We start from the raw sequence: 16,760 nt of genomic DNA, 5'->3' as shown, positions 1-16,760 counted from the left end.
GGAAGTCTGTAGAGTTGAATATAATAATCACAGAAGAAAGCACCCACGTGTGTGCGTAAGGTGCGGTTATACAACTTACCTTCGGATGGAATCTGAGAGAGAAATTAAAGATGGCAGCCATGGATTTATAAGGTGTAGTCTCGTAGAATCTCGCAAGATCTCATTTTCCACTGCACATGTATGCAAATGGAATGGGGTCACTTTTCTGATAAAATGTCTTGGCAGAAGTGGTTGGGAGAACACGTGCTGGAAATTGAGAGAAAAAGTTGACAGTGACAAATTCTAGCTGAACGTTTGCTTATTGTATTTATTTTATTTTGTTTTGCTGTTTACCAGCCCATTTAACTGCAAAGGCTTAAACCTATTTTATTTCTAGTTGTGGATATCACTATTTATTACTAACTAGCGGGGGTACCCGGCATTGCCTGGATGTGGTGAGATGTGTGTGGGGAGTAAATCGAAACAGTAATATTAAAAAGGAAAATAATGAACGAAAAAAATTGGCATAAATAACCCTGTTTAAATGTTAAAACTTTAAAAATCAAAAAAAGAAATGTCCGTTATGTCGGCACAAACATGCAACCTTAAGATAACACCGCTGCCACGATAACCACTGCTCTACGATGGCGTCAACAAAGTAACTTTTTTTTTTTCTATTTAAGAAAGAATGTTGTTTGCACATGCCTGTTTGGCTAAATTGTCATGAAGGAACGATTTTTTGCTGTCCTCCCTCATCACAAATGTCTATTTCTTTAGGAAATAATTGACCATGTTTTTCTAATTCTCACATATTATTCGACCGAGACATCGCCCTTTCAGATGGTACCGGTTTTGACCTGGTGTGATGCTGCTGAGAAAAAGCAAAGAAAATAATTTATTGTGGACTGTGTAGTCAGTTTTTCCACTTTTTTAAGTACGAAAATGACAAATAAGTCGATTACGTCACTTTGTAGTCATTGCAGCCGGTCCCACCATCATTATTACACCTAAAATTGATGCTTCTGTCAAAAAATCAATTATTAAACTTCATGGGGAAAACCATTCAATACGGAAGATAGCTGATGACTTGAAGTTGTCGAAAATACCGTTGGGAGAGTTATTAAAGATTTCAAGAATACTGGGAAAATTCTACCACCGAAGAAAAATGTCAGACCTCAAATAACTTCTCCTAGACAAGATCGATTAAGAACATGGCATTGAACGATAGGTTTCAGACAGCTGCCAGCATTTCTCGTGAATTACATGTCTATCATGACATCAGTGTCTCATAAAACAGTATCTAGACGCCTGAATGAAATTGGTCTGTTTGCAAGATCACCAGCTAAGAAACCGTTGATAAACAAGAAACTCAGATTAAGCTTTGATCAAGAGCATGTGTTGTGATGATCAGTGGTGAAATGTATTTTTTTCTGATGAAAGTAAGTTTAATGGATCTGACGGGAAGAAATTTATAAGAAGGTTTGCTGGCGAAAGATTTAATAAAAAAATGCACGAAGAAAACGGTTAAGTTTGGTGGGGGTAGCATAATGGTGTTTGGAATGATTTCTTGGGAAGAAACGACTGATCTGGTCCATCTAAACACCAGAGTTAATATACAAGAACTTTTTGAGAGATCATGTCATCTCAAAACTTTGAAATTCTGAGTGTGAAAAACCTATTTTTATGCAGGATAACGCCCCCCTGCCACAAGGCTAAGCTTGTAATGGAATTTTTGAATGAGCAAAATGTGGATGTGTAAGGTGCTTATGGAAAAAGCAAATATGAAACTTTGCTTATATAAAATCATGATTGTGGATTGACTTTGTGGTAATTGAAATGAAAATTTACTTGCATCTTTTGAATTTCATGCTGACAACGCGGCAATCATTAATGTTCGATAACGTTTTTGTTATGTAGTTTTTTAATAGCTACGTTTCACACCTTTCCTTTTTAGTATCTTAAATAATTATTTTAATAAATTTCAAGAAAGCAATTTGCTATTTTTACTAACTTATAAAAATTAGAACATTTGAGTGTTTTAACCCACAAACATTTGTGATAGTGTCTTGTGATTAAAATTTAATATTTTAATTCTTTTCAGATACAAAAATATTTCCCGTGAAATCCGAGAATTATCCAGAAGATTAAAAACACTTGATGCAAAGGATCCGTTTCGAGAAGAATCTTGTTCTCAGTTCCTTGACAAATTGTAAGATGCCTGATATTTCTTTGTTGTGTATCTTTTGATTTATTTTTTTTTCGCTTCACTTTCTTCACTGTTTTATTAGTCCATCGCCAAAGCTTACTACTAGTAGGTATCATAAACCAGCTTAGAATGTGAAAATGGGTAAACATGGTGAAATTCCCTTCAATTTTAAATTGCAATATCTTTAAGTTTATTATGATCAAATTTGGATGCAAACAAAACTTTGTGTAAAACAAAAACATTATTTAATACAAAAGCAAAAATATTTCTTTACAACATTTTCTTTTTTTTAACAAAAACTAAATGCCCTATATTAAGCCCACCATAATGTGAAAAAGTGTTTTTCAAATTTGATGAGCACAATATTTGCATATAAAAATAGTCTCACTTTAAAGAAATCGTCAATATGATGGGCTTAATATAGGGTTTAAATTTAACAGTCGAAGTTGTAAAGTTTTTGGTCTATTATCAAATAATGTTCTTGCTTACTTTACATGATCTAAATCTGAATTTGTGTTTATTGATTTATTGTCTCTAAATGTGCATATTAAAAAAATTCAATGTGTTAACTGTTGAAGTGAACAAAGTTGCACTTCCATGTTATTTTTGCACTTTTTTTTAGGTTTAACAAAATTTTACCAATAAAATGGTTTGATCTAATAGTTATTGCTTATAATAATTTTTTTTGCTTAGCACAAGATTACATTTGTAAAGATTGTTCACTCGTTTGAAGCTTACAATTCTGAACCAATAGTGTACAAGATAAATGTTTTCTTTTTTTATTTAAAATCATAAGAATACACAAAAAGTATTTAATATTTATATAATTCCGAAAAAACTTTGAACAGTCATAATTCAATGGCTAATTGTGCTTCCCATGATAAAAGTTTTTTTTATAATGAAAAAACTTTTGGGGATACCTACTACTTCTACTACTTATCACTTTGTTATGGCTATCTCTACATCTGCACCAATGATCTTATCATAACAAACAATAAAAAAAATATCCTGCACGATATGTCCTAAAGATATAAATTATAAAATCTCAAAATATTTTACTTTTAAGCAAAAAGATGAGAACAGTAGTCCAAAGAATGTAAATAATACAAATAATTGAACCTCATTTAAAAGTTCAACAATTTAAGCAATTTCTCTTGCTATTGATATTTCTTACTATTCAACAATTTGTTTTCGTTTTTCCAATATCTTTATATTTATTTCAGTAAATGCTGTGATTGTTTCAATGTCCTTTAAAACAGTTGCATTTCTCACAATTAAAATTTAAAATAAAAATTTAAGAATCATAATTTTTAAAGAAATTGTTTTATTATTACTTAATAATACTACTGAAAACGATTCATTTAAAAATTATGATTTTTTTTTTTTTTTTTTTTTTTACATGGGGGTCACCACTTATCAAGGCCCGAAGGCCACTCAGGGATAAGGGTTATTGCGTGTACAGTAATCAATGAGATAGTATTGTAGTAATCATTAGTATTGGGGGTTTTGATAGAGTGACTTACTTTTGTCAGGAGTTTGTTTATGTTGGACTTGAAGACATCCAAGTTGTAGTCGGGTGGGAAACAGGCAAGCGGCAGAGAGTTCCACTGGTGTGCAGTTCTAAGAAAGAAACTTTGCTCATGGAATCTACGTTTGGATTTAGGCACAGATAAAGAGTGGGGAAAATTATTGACAGTAGTTTTAGCCAGACGGGTGTTTATCGAGAAAGATTGGCGAGGGGAGGGGGCAAGGGATTGGAGCTCAGACGAGCACCTGCCATGGAAATAACGATAAAACAAAGACAGACTCGCAACGTCTCTTCTGTGGGAGAGAGGTTGCAGGGAAGAGGAAAGGGCATCCCCCACTAAACCACGAAGTTTATTTTGTACTCTGTCAAGGCAGGATAGGCTGTTTTTAGCAGCTCCTGCCAAGATGTAGCAGCAGTACTCCATCCTTGGACATACTTGGCTTTTATAAAGATAGAGAATTGCATCAGTAGTGAGATATCTTCTGGAGCGGTAGAAGGATCCCACTATTTTCCCAGAATCCCTGGCAACAGATTTGATGTACGTGTTCCATTTCAGATCAGGAGTAATGGTCAAACCCAGAAGCTTGTCTAAACATGGAGTCTCCCCAAGACGAGAGCCATCCATTTCAATTGATGCCAGATGAGCGTTGATGATGTAAAGATAGAAGCTTGGTTTTGGATGAATGAAAAGTGACCAGCTACCTCTTCCCCCATTGTACCACGCGCTCAAGATCAGAGGAGAGAGAATTAGAGAGAACTTTGTCATTTAAGGCCTTTGATGTGTTGCCATAGAATGTCGTGTCATCATCAACGAATGATTTAAGTATGTGTTTTGGGAGATCATTGATGTAGATCAGGAAGAGAGTTGGGCCCAGGATGGACCCCTGAGGAACTCCAGCATTAATACTGTGGGCCTCTGATATCTGCCCATCGACCACTACTCTTATGAACCTATCAGAGAGAAATGATTTAATAATTGAGAAAACATTCCCATTAATACCGTAGCTGGAAATCTTGTGAAGTAGGCCCTTATGCCATACCTTATCGAAGGCCTTCAATATGTCAAAAGCAATTGCCCTGGAAAGGAAACCTTTGTCAAGCGATTCACTAATCCTATATGATATAATCGTTAGCACATCTGCTGTATATCTTGCAGAGCAGAAACCATATTGCATGTCACTAAGAAGGTTGTTTCTATTGAGGTGGTTGACTACTTCTTTATTTAATATGGATTCCAACAACTTACTCATGACACACAGGAGACTTATTGGTCTGTACTGACAGGGAGATGACTTTTCACCTGAATTCTTAAATACAGGGCATACTGATGAGGTTTTCCAGGGTGTTGGAAAGCACTTCTCCTTAAGGCAACGCTTAAACAGTTTTGTAAGTATGGGAGCAAGTTCTGGTTGGAGCTTTTTCAGCACTATAACTGGAATGCCATCAGGGCCAGTTGCTTTACTGGAATAAAGGTTCTTGATTAGCTTGGCGACCTCACGCACAGATATTTGTATGTTACCTAACGTGTTGTCTGTTATAGGAGGAAATACAGGGAGTTGATGGTCATTGTCGCATAGAGTAGAATTAGCTGCAAAGTTCTTGGCAAATAGTCTGGCCTTGTCTGATGCTGACGAGATGACCTCAGGTCCATTGATGATAGTTGGGATAGAACGCACACTTCTGTTCAAGATCCTGTTTGCTATTTGCCAGAACTGGTGGGAACTAAGCCGCTGCTCAGCTACTTTGGATTTAACAGACTGAGCATATAGCTCTCTTGCATGTTTTATTACTCTTTTACAGTGGTTGCTGGCAGTCCTGTAAGCAGCTTTATTCTCAGTACATCTATTACGTTGGTAGTTATGGAAAAACTGATTTCTGTGCATGATGGCAGCAGCACATTCAGTGGAGAATCATGGCTGGCTGTTAGGTTTTTGTTGGAATTTTTTGGATGGTATGAATCGGTCTATGCCTACAATTAACCATTCGGTCAGGTCTGATACTATAGAGAACACATCCTTTTTTAAACATGGAATGCGGAGGTAGGTCAGATATGAATGTACGGAAGGTATCCCAGTCAGCCATAGAGTATCAATATACAGTACGGTGGAGAGGTACGTCTGAAGACATTACATTTCATTCTTATCTTAACTGATACAACGGAGTGGTCAGAGGATCCCAGAGGAGATAGAACGGAACATGAACACAGCTCAGGGGAAGTTGTGAGGAAAAAGTCTAGAAGGCTTGCATATTGACCGGTAGTATCGGGCACACGGGTGGGTTCGTGAACTATCTGAGTGAGGTCATGACAAAACCGCCCCTCGTCATCGGTTTTATTTGAGTGGTCAGCCATTCCACATTATGGACATTGAAGTCACCGCAAATGTGAATGTTAGCCGAAGGATGAGCAGACAGGATGTGGTCAATTTTCTCAGATATGCTCTTAAAGATAGTAACCCCACTGTTGTGGGGCGATAGAGGGCAAATATAAATGCAGTGGTGTAAGCTAGTGCAACCCGAAAGCACATATAAGGTAAATTAGGGTCTTCTCTGGAGATATCCCTACCACATGGAAAGCCATCTTTGATGTAGGCACATATTCCATCAATGGCAATCTTGGGGGTCAGATTTAGATGTTAAGTTGGAGTATCCTTTAATTATGAATTCGTTTAGAGAAGTGGTTGGCTCTATGCCAGTTTCACTTAGAAAGAATATGTCCGGTTTGTCTCCTGTGTTTCAACCTCTGGAAGGTTGGAACGTAGACCCCTGATGTTGGAGAAGGAGACATGGTAGTAGGGGTCTATGTTGGTGGATGGGGTTCTAGGTTTATTTGTGTTTCTTTTTTGGAGATTTGTCATGATTGAGGTTTTGGGGTTTGTGGAGCAGGTCGGTAGACTTGGTTGGAGCAGGACAGAGAGGGAAAATAAGAGAGAAAAAGACAAGAAATTTCTTTTTTTTTTGTGGCACATGAACAGGTAAAGCCGTAACAATTACCCACTAGTATGGCATTGAGAGGCCCTACCAGAAACTACTGTATGGTCCAGAATCCATTCACCAAATGGCAATACAGCAGCCCCGGTACTTTGCACCTGCTGATAGGACAGCCTCCTTAGTGGTTAATCCAAGATTCGGGTCCCTGACTCTCAGTGGGTAACGTCAGCCCAGATGAAACGTTTACCTCCAGCACCCTTACTAGTGACATGACCACAAGGATAGACATAGAAACAGAAATTTTCCGACATCTCTTCTAGAAGACCGGTCACAGGATGGGAAAAATGACTTCTCAGAACAGTTTTTAACCACTTTTATGTTCCCTTAAATCGAAAAACCTTATATCTAAAATCCTTATCTTAATGTTGCTCAAAATCCATTACATGGTTTTGATTCTAGAAAATGTCTGAAATTAAAAGCTGAAGCTAAAAGTGTCTTGAAGTTAAAATTTAATGAGTCTTGCTTAATTGTTTTTTAATGACTATGAATTGAATTTAATGCAAATCAAATATTTTCAAATGTGAGGTTATATCCATATTTTACCTTATAAAAACCTCTTTAAAATACTCCAAAGAAACTGAAATTTGAGAAATATTAATTGATGTCTAATGTTTTTTTGTTAAAGTTTCACAAAAATCAGAGGTAGTTGAAGTTTCACAATTTTTATCCCCCTCCCCCCGTGAAAAAAAAGGTCCACTTAGTTTAAAACAAGTAGTTATGCAATGTTTTTAATGCTATTAGATTAATTTCTTGTATAAAATATGTATCCAATTGAAAACAATCCTTTAGATTTAAATGAGATTCAAACATCATAGTGAACCAAAGAAAAGGAAAGGATTTAATTTTTAATGTTTTGAAAATTTTACTTTGTAAAAACGTTAGTAAATGTGTATTCTGTCTATTGCTTTTTTTTTTATAAACCAATTACATGTTTCTAAATCTAAAAACTTGACTTTTTCATAGTATATAGTTTAAATGTGTTTTCATTTCCCCTCAGCCCATCTGCTGCTTTTCTGAAATGTCTCTTTCCTTTGTTTTTTGTCCTTTCTTTAATTGGTTAAATCATTATTTGCTTTTGTGATACTTGAACGAACCAATTTCTATTGGCTGCTTTTTAAAAGCTATTCTATATTGTATTCTTTATGAGTAGTGTTGAATTTTGAATGAAATCAAACCAATCTGTATTGTTTTGTTTCAGATCATCTTGCTATAATTAATTCATACTGCCAGTAAACTGTTCGTTTTCTTTTTAATTACAAATCCTATTTTTATTTCTTCCTATTTACACTTTAAAAAATCTAATTTCTAGTTTTACAATGAAAAATAAGAATCTTAATCGACAATCTAAATCATAGAAAAACAGTTGCATGATTAAAATGTAGAACAGTTTTTAGTATAACATCTATTTATGTCTCCATTTCCTCACACAAAATTCTGTGTTAAAAAATCTCAAAAAAAAAAAAAAAAACAATATAAAGTTAAAATCTCATTTCAACATAATGAAATGGAGAAATGGGAATATTAAAACAAAAATCTTGACGCTATTGATATGAAACTAAGTCATAGTGAATAAATTTTGAAGAATTATTTCACATCTACATGTTTTGCAATGGTTATCATTATAACTTGCTTTTGAGATGACTTATGCTTTTATTTTATGATATGAAATGCAATAAAATCACACAGAATGATGTACGTGTTTAGAAATTTTTATTTCATATTCAGATGTACTTGTGCAAGATGGTCATTTGTTATAACTTAAAACCAGTTTTATGGATCAAAATAATCATTCTTTAGTTTTTGTTAAGAATTTTTGTATATTGGCCATAGCAAAAAACAAACATGGGTGTCCATCTGCATTGGTGGTCTTAAACAGTGTATTCTTTATGGCAGTCGATTTGAAACTTTCTTATTATTTGTAACTTTTTATACCAGCAAACTAATATAAAATGTATTTTCTTCCATTGTTTTTATTGAAATACAAATTTAAAAAAGTGCTTATTCAATGCTAACATTTCTTTTTTTTTTAATCCTGTGAAACCTCTTTTCTAAAGAGTTTATTGAGAGTTCAAAGGACTTTTGTGTTTTTTAATGATTTATAAAAAAAAGCATTCGCATGCGATGAGTGAACACGTTCTGATTTAAATGAGACAATTGTAATCGTGGCAAAATTTATAGAAGTTGACAGACAAGAGAGATAATCGTCCCAATCACCCTCTATCTTCTCCCAACACCATTGTTCCAAGCGAGTGAATGTCAGTTTGCTCACAGATTCCAACTAAGTTTCCCTAAGTAGAGGCAATCTCTAATTTTAGGTCAAATGGCGTATTTTGTTCAAACTTTGGGCAGAAAAGACTTGAATGTGGGAATAATAAATCTGGGGGGGGGGGGAGGGGGGAAATGGTTTTATCTTTGATGAAAAAAAAAAATAGGAGCTATTGGATCACCCATGGAGCTAGAGTTAGATTTTTTTTCAAAATAATTAAATAAAAAAAAAAAAAGATAGTACGCAAAGTTCAAAATTAGTCTCTTCTTGCTATACTTCACCCCTCCCTTCTCTATTTTTCCCAACTACATTCGTGATATCCACTTTGTTTGTAATGAACTATTCCAATCTTTTTATTCTTTCCTTTCTTCATAATCTTTTAACTGTTGCAGAAAGAATCAGGTGATACCGTATGAGATAAAAGTTTTAGAGGGGGATCAAAGAACTTATGAAAGAACTGCCACATGGTTAATTAAAATTTGCAACTAATTAGAATAATTAAAATGTTTTTTTCAGACATAACTCAATCTCAAAATTGAGAAATGTTTTATGCATTTTGTGTGATCAAAATATATAAGAAAAAACCTTAGGGAAACCACTGTTGATTAATTTAACTTTTAACATAATAATCGATTTAGGTGGAGAAAATATTATAAAATGATATTTCAAGAATTTAACTATACAATTTCACAAAAATTATTTCCATGCTATTGTAATTTACAGAATTCAAACATAATTTTCCTTCCAAAATAGAAATGTTCTGTAATGTGGGTCCATATTTAAAATCCTGAATTGTAAAAAAAAAATGTCCTAAATGGAACTGGGTGCACAAACTTGCTATTGTGTTGCTTGTTTGTCTTTTTTTGTTACTGCCTACGAGTTTGGAAATACCATACTTGCACAATCTTGTTAAAACAGACAATGCAGTAAGATATATATATATATATATATATATATATATATATATATATATATATTATAGCTGTACAGACCTTGCATTGCCGTGAATCTTTTTACTTTCATTTTTGTTTCGCCTTTTTAAAAAAATTTATGGAATATTATTACAAAATAATTGTTGATTGAACTTTTGTTCTAAAAACATATTGTATTCACCTGCCGAAAATGTTTTTTGGAAGACAAAATCTTTTATCTATGTTTTGAAATATATATTTTGTGTTAGTTGAAAATTGAAAATAATTATGTATATAAATGAATATGTTTTGAAAGCTGAAAATAATGCAGTTTTTAATTTTAATTTTGTGCGGCTGGTGCAACACCCTGCTGATGACTGTTTTTATTTTTATTTAAATATCGAGCTGTTAACAAGGGCATCAGGCTACTACCATCACCCTCGAACGCAGAATTCCACCATGTGGTCAAGAAAAAGAAAAAAAAGGAGAAAAAAAAACAGACTTTACATTGATAAGGATGTTTAGCATCAAAATATATCTGATATAAGCAAATAAATTTTATATATTAAAAAAAATGTTTTCAGCTTTCAAAACGTATTCATTAATATACGAAATTATTTTCAATTTTTAACTAACACAAAGCTTCAAAAGCAGGAAAAGAAGAAAAAAATTTTCTTTCCTAATATATATATATATATATATATGCAAACAAATAATTGAAGTGTAGTATCTGTTCTGATCGTAGAGTTCATCTCTTCTGTCTTCGATCATTGGAGAAGAAATTCTAAAATCTAAGTCAATATTTTTTTCTCTATCAGAATCCAGTTTGCCCCTTTGAATTTTCTCTATTTCCAACTGATGAAGAATTATTTGTTTGGACATATTACTTGAAGAGTGCTGTGGAACATATGGTAGTTTAAAATGTCAACTGTCTGAAAAATGCAAGTGACATAACTTGCTCAGAATCGTTGAAGCAAGGGAGATTGCAAAGAGTTACTTTCTTTTAATATTTTCTGGATTGAATCTTTCATCTAACACTTATTACTTTTTAATAAACAGAGTGAGATGGAAGCAAGAGTGATAGCTGCCATATAAAAGAGAAGTGGTGTCTAAAAACATAGTGAGAAAAGCTAAATACTGATGGATAGAAACTTTATAAGAAATGAAATCAATTGGTGCATTAATTGATAATTGGGGTTAATTAGAACAATTGAATTTTTTTTCAAACATAACTCAATCCCAAAACTGACAAATATTTTAGCAAATATTTTGTGTAATTAAAATATGCAAACAAAAACGTTAACACAATTTCAGTTTAATAACACTGGGCTGCATTTGGAAAAAAAAAATTTGCAACAGAAATGTTATTAACATTTTTCATTGTAGTTTCGCATAGTAAACGCATAAAGCATACCCATTTTTTTAAGGAGGTTCTCATTTTTTTGTAACAGTTGGCACAATATTTATCAGATTCATTGTAAAGAATGCATCCAATTTGAAGTTAGAAAGCAGCTATTCCCCTTGAAATGCACGCTTTCGCGACATTCTCTTGTGTACTGGCCTTGCAGGAGATGTTGTCCAGCTTCTTTGAAGAGACCAGCAGAAATCAGCCATCATGGTCACACTCCAATTGCCTTGATAGCGGCGCTCCATATCGGATATATCCTGATGGAACCTCTCTCCCTGTTCCTCACTGTATTCACCCAAATTAGCAGGAAAGTAGTCAAGGTGACTGTGCAGGAAATGTATTTTGATGCTCATGCGTGTGCCAGCAGTCTCGTATGCTTGAAGCATATTCTGAACCCATTCCTTGTAGTCATCAGATTTTCTGTTTCCTAAAAACCCTGTCACAACTAACTTAAAACATTCCCAAGCTCTTCTTTCACGAGGTGTCAGTGCTTCATTAAATCCGGTATCAGACATAAGTTCACGAATCTGTGGTCCAACAAATATGCCAGCTTGTACTTTAGCATCACTGACAAGAGGGAATTTATTGGAAAGGTATTTAAACCCTTCTCCATCTTTCGCAAGTGATTTCACAAAATTTTTCATCAACCCCAGCTTTATGTGAAGGGGAGGCAGAAGCACCTTCTCTGGTGGTACAAGTGGTAGTGTTTTGACGTTATGGCGGCTAGGAACAAATTCCGTCCGTTGTGGCCATTCCCTTTGTCGGTAATGTACGGAATCTGCACGGCTGTCCCACAAGCACAAAAAGCATGGGTATTTTGTGTAGCCCTCCATGCATTCCTAACAAAATGGTCAGAACTTTTAGGTCACCACAGAGAAGCCAGTTGTGATCTTGATATTGTATGTTGTTAAGAAGAAGTGACATGGTATCATAGGTTTCTTTCAGGGTAACAGAATGAGCAATGGGCAATGATGCTACGTTTTTACCATTAAAAAGTAGCACAGCTTTTAGACTTCTGGTGGAGGAATCTATAAAGAGCCTCCATTCTTCACGATGGTATTCTTTACCCATGTGTTCTACAAGACCTGAAACATCGTGGCAATATACCATGTCATCGGACTTGGTAAAGTACTGCACGAATTTCTGCTCTCGATGCCGATACTGTGCAAAGTGTGTATTACGTGCCAAAAGATTTTTCTCTTTTAACCTTGAACCTAACAACTGTGCAGATTCTTTTGACAGACCAAGATCTCGTACAAGGTCATCTAGCTCACTCTGTTCAAATAACTGAGGGCTTTTCTCAGAGGTCCCACTGATATCTTCATAAACATCCTGATTTTCACTGTCATCACATGTAGAGTCACTTGCACTGGTACGTTCTAGAATCTCAGGAGGTCTTGGCACAGGAACAACATCACTATGTGGTACTGGTTGCGTAACTGACGGAATGTTTGGGTATTTAATGTATTTCAAACTTATACCATTCCTTCCCAGTGGTTTCACCATACAAAAATAGCAGTCATCATGGTGATTCGTAGGTTCCCGCCAAACCACTGGTATTCCAAATGGCATTGATTTTCGGTTTCCTTTATTCCAGTGGCATAAACCAGCGAAACACTTCACACAAGCAATGTGTGGCGCCCATGGTTTATCCTGATGTCCAAGTTCGATGCCAAAGTAGGCACGATAGAGTTGTTTCACTGTAGAAGTGATTTTGCGCTTCTGTCTTGAAAGTGTGTAATTTCCGCAGATGTAGCAAAATGAGTTGGGGTGGTTTTTGCAAGTCCGTGCCATTCTTTAATTGATCTGCAACAAAAAAGGTATATTAATATACGACGCAGTATATGACGCTGTAACACATAAACTAGAACCTTACGAGCAAAATGACTACTACCATCGTGATCAACACGAAAAATTGGTCTAGAAGAGGATATTGTCATGGATGTTGCATTTTTGATGCAGCCCAGTGTAATTGATGTTATATAGTTGTGTCTCCTCATGTTTGGTCCATGATTTTGCCCACCATGCTCATCTAGTAGTAACCACCAGTTGTGATGTAGTTGCTCATCCAGTGATGATGTGACATTTTTTTAATATTTTCATAAACTGTTTCTACTGAAACCAATGTAGACATGATAACTGCGAATAAGAAAATCAAGATGACTTGATATCTAGAACAGAAGTTCTATTTTGTAAGCAGAACAGGAATCCTGAGAAAACCAGAAAATATTTGGTTGAAAATAGTTAAGAGTTGTAAAGATATTAATCTTTGATTGTGGAATGGTAGGGGTGAATGATAATTGTCCTCATCTTCTCTGTGGATTTAATTTCTTCAGAAAAACTATTATTGACCTACATCGAAAATAATACCCTAAAAATTCCTTCATCTTTTCTCATATTTATGATTTCTGCTCACCCCAATTCCACTGTTGCTTTTAACTTTTCTCTCTTCAGTAGTATCTAAATTCATGGGATTCAGTTTTCATTGAAAGATATTACCAGTAAAGCAGCCATCACTTTTTTCATGTCTTGTTTTTTTTTGTTTTTTTTTATATAAAGTACAATCGTGTTTTTGTTACATTTTATCCTCATTCTATATTTTTGATGCTGCATTCTTCAGCCATCTTATCCATTTTGTTTAGGATGCATGCCTATTTCAATGCCACATATCAAATCATTAATAAAATTCACAATCCTTTCTGCAGTCCAACAATATTTGGTACAAATAAACTTCATTTATGCTTAATATGTCGAAGTTTCACTGATGTTTTTTTTTTTTTTATCACTGTGTTATAACTTTAAGCACTGTTTTTGAACGTCTTTGGTTCAGGAATAGTCTGGGTATTTTTTGATATACATAATCTTTGAGATAACTATAATAAAAATCAACAAGGAAGGGAGAGGATTAAGGTCTGTTAAGTGTGAAGCTAATTCTCGATTGTACTACCTACTAATGAGATAATCATTAAAGTGCCCCCCCTTCTACACACACACACTACAATTAAACAGTGATGCAGTCTGTTGGATATTTATGTCTAAAACTTGTTGAATAAATCGGTAATAGATTTGTACCAAATATGGTTGGATTTCAAGAAGGATTGTGAGTTTTAAGCATTCCATGGGTGACAATATTTTTTTTTGATGGGGGGGGGGTATTCTGTGGGATAAACTAGATTCAAAACACAGCAAGGCAGCTTTACATTCGAAAACATTAGATAAAGCATATCAATCTACATACGATAAATCAATAGATGCAAAGTTTGTCTAGAAAATTATGAGGGTCAGAGCATTGTGGTGGAAAGAGATGCTTGATTTTTGATGCATTAAAATTAAGCAGCCACTTCTTTCACCATTGCATCACATGCTGCAGATCAGAAGAAAAAGAATTGGAAAGATCTTGATCATTACCGGCTTTTGAAGTGTTGTTGTGGATGGTAGTGTCATCTGCATAGATGTCTATGAATGATCTAAGAATGTGATTTGGGAGATCATTGATAAAGATCAGGAAGAGAATTGGACCCAGGATGGAACCCTGAGGGATGCTAGCATTAATATAACGAGCTTGTGATTTCTGTCCATCAACCACTACTCTTATAAACCTATCAGAGAGAAATGATTTAATGACTGAGGACATTTTCAGCAATTCTGTAGCTGGAGGTCTTGTGAATGTGAAGTAGACCTTTACACCATACCCTATCAAAAGCCTTTGATATGTCAAAATCAATTGCTCTTGAAATGAAGCCCCACCCCCCCATCGAGAGAGTCACTAATCCTGTGTGATATTACAGTTAGTACATTAGCGGTAGATCTAGCAGAACAGAAGCCATATTGCATGTTACTGAGAAGGTTGTTTTTGCTAAGGTGGTTGACCACTTGTCTATTTAACAGATTCCAGCAGCTTATTTATGATGCACAGGAGACTGATTATCACTTATGTTCTCTATCTTAATATATTGACTTGAAACAAAATTTTATTTTCTTCCAATCATACTTGTAAAGTAAAATAAGTCTCATTTTGATATAAATAAAGTGCAGTCGATTCTTTCTTGTTTTTTTTCCCCTGCTATAAATTCTCATTATAGGACTATAGACACAGGTGCTATATATAGTTCCAATATGATCACGTTTCCTGTCAATAGCTGCTGTATGTTTCTGGGAATTGTCAATTGGTTTCCTTCAATTTCATAACATATTCCGACGTATCTGATTCTCACAAAAATTTAATATATAGAGGAAGGCGGAGTAAATTTTATTCACATGCAAAAATCTAATAACACTACCCTCATAGGATTTTCTTTGTTGGATACATTTATCCAGTTATGACCGTCCTTACTTCATTTATTAATTCAGTATTATTTTTCACCCCCAAGTTCTTTGAACTTATGTTCTTAATTTGTTACAACACTTTTGTTACAAACCTATTCTGAAATAATAGAATATAATTGTTAAACGATTAAAAAAAACTATGAATGACATCTGTTCCTCCATTCAATAAAAACCCTGGAAAGAAGGATTCTGCATTCTAGCAAGTATTACTAGTTTATAGTTATGAATAAAAAAAATTCATACTGACATATCTGATTTAATATTTATTTTGTTCTCTGAATTAATACTTTGATATTTACTAATTAAAAAAAATAATGTGACAATTTTCATCTTGAACTTTCACTGTGCTGGTAAACATTTCATGTTGAAAATTTTAATTTTATTCAAACAAATAATCAGAAAAGGAATCTACTGTAATTTATGTGCTCAAAAATGTAAAGAATTTATGTGTTCAAAAAATGTAAAGAATTTAATTTATGTGTTCAAAATAGCAATACACATGAAAAAATTTAAATGGCTTAAAATATTTCAATATTGGTATATATAGAAAGAGCTTGATAAGCTAAGAAACAATCTTTAAATTTTTAAAATCCAATTAAAACCAAGGAAATTATGACTTTTTATGCCCTGCGTGTTTGGATATTTTCTCCTCTTTAAGACCATATGCGTTTTATCACATTTTTTGCACTACTTTTTCAGTAAAAATATCATATCTTTGTTAAAACACAAGACTAAGCAATGAAATTTGCCATATAAGTGTATTTTTGTGCAAGGAATCTGAATATGCTATTGAAAATCTCCAGAAATGAATGGTTTCCAAATAATCTGCAGTAAATGCACATAAATATGCTGCGATTGCTTAAAAATGCTATGTATTCAAAAGAAAAGAAGTTAGAGAACTCAAAGTTTAGTTATAATGCATTTTATGTGCCAAAAGCTGAAATCGAAATCTAGGATCGGTTAAAAATGATGTTGCATGTGAACAACTTGAAAAACTTTAATAAAAGATAAACAAAAATTATTTTAGAATTTAATGTAAAATGATTTCTCATTTTAGGGCAGTTACCTCCCCCCCCCTTTTCCTTTGATAGATAAATCCTGGGTGTTTTTTATTTTATTTTTTATTTTTTTAGTTTTCTAAAAGGTGA

The 16,760-nt window shown here is 34.0% G+C and overlaps 1 protein-coding gene across 1 annotated transcript in view; it reads left to right on the top strand.

Moving 5' to 3' along the window:
• The window catches only part of LOC145247893 (U3 small nucleolar ribonucleoprotein IMP3-like), a 146,054-nt gene that overhangs the window by 11,177 nt on the left and 118,117 nt on the right, over positions 1-16,760 (top strand). The window contains exon 2 of the mRNA XM_080109513.1: positions 2,081-2,188. Coding sequence (XP_079965639.1) covers positions 2,081-2,188 — 108 coding nt within the window. The remainder of the gene's footprint in view (positions 1-2,080; positions 2,189-16,760) is intronic.

Source organism: Euprymna scolopes, chromosome 26 (genome assembly GCF_053919585.1).
Source record: "Euprymna scolopes isolate OS-2025 chromosome 26, ASM5391958v1, whole genome shotgun sequence".
Taxonomy (NCBI): Eukaryota; Metazoa; Mollusca; class Cephalopoda; order Sepiida; family Sepiolidae; genus Euprymna; species Euprymna scolopes.
This window is presented reverse-complemented; position numbering and strand designations above follow the sequence as displayed.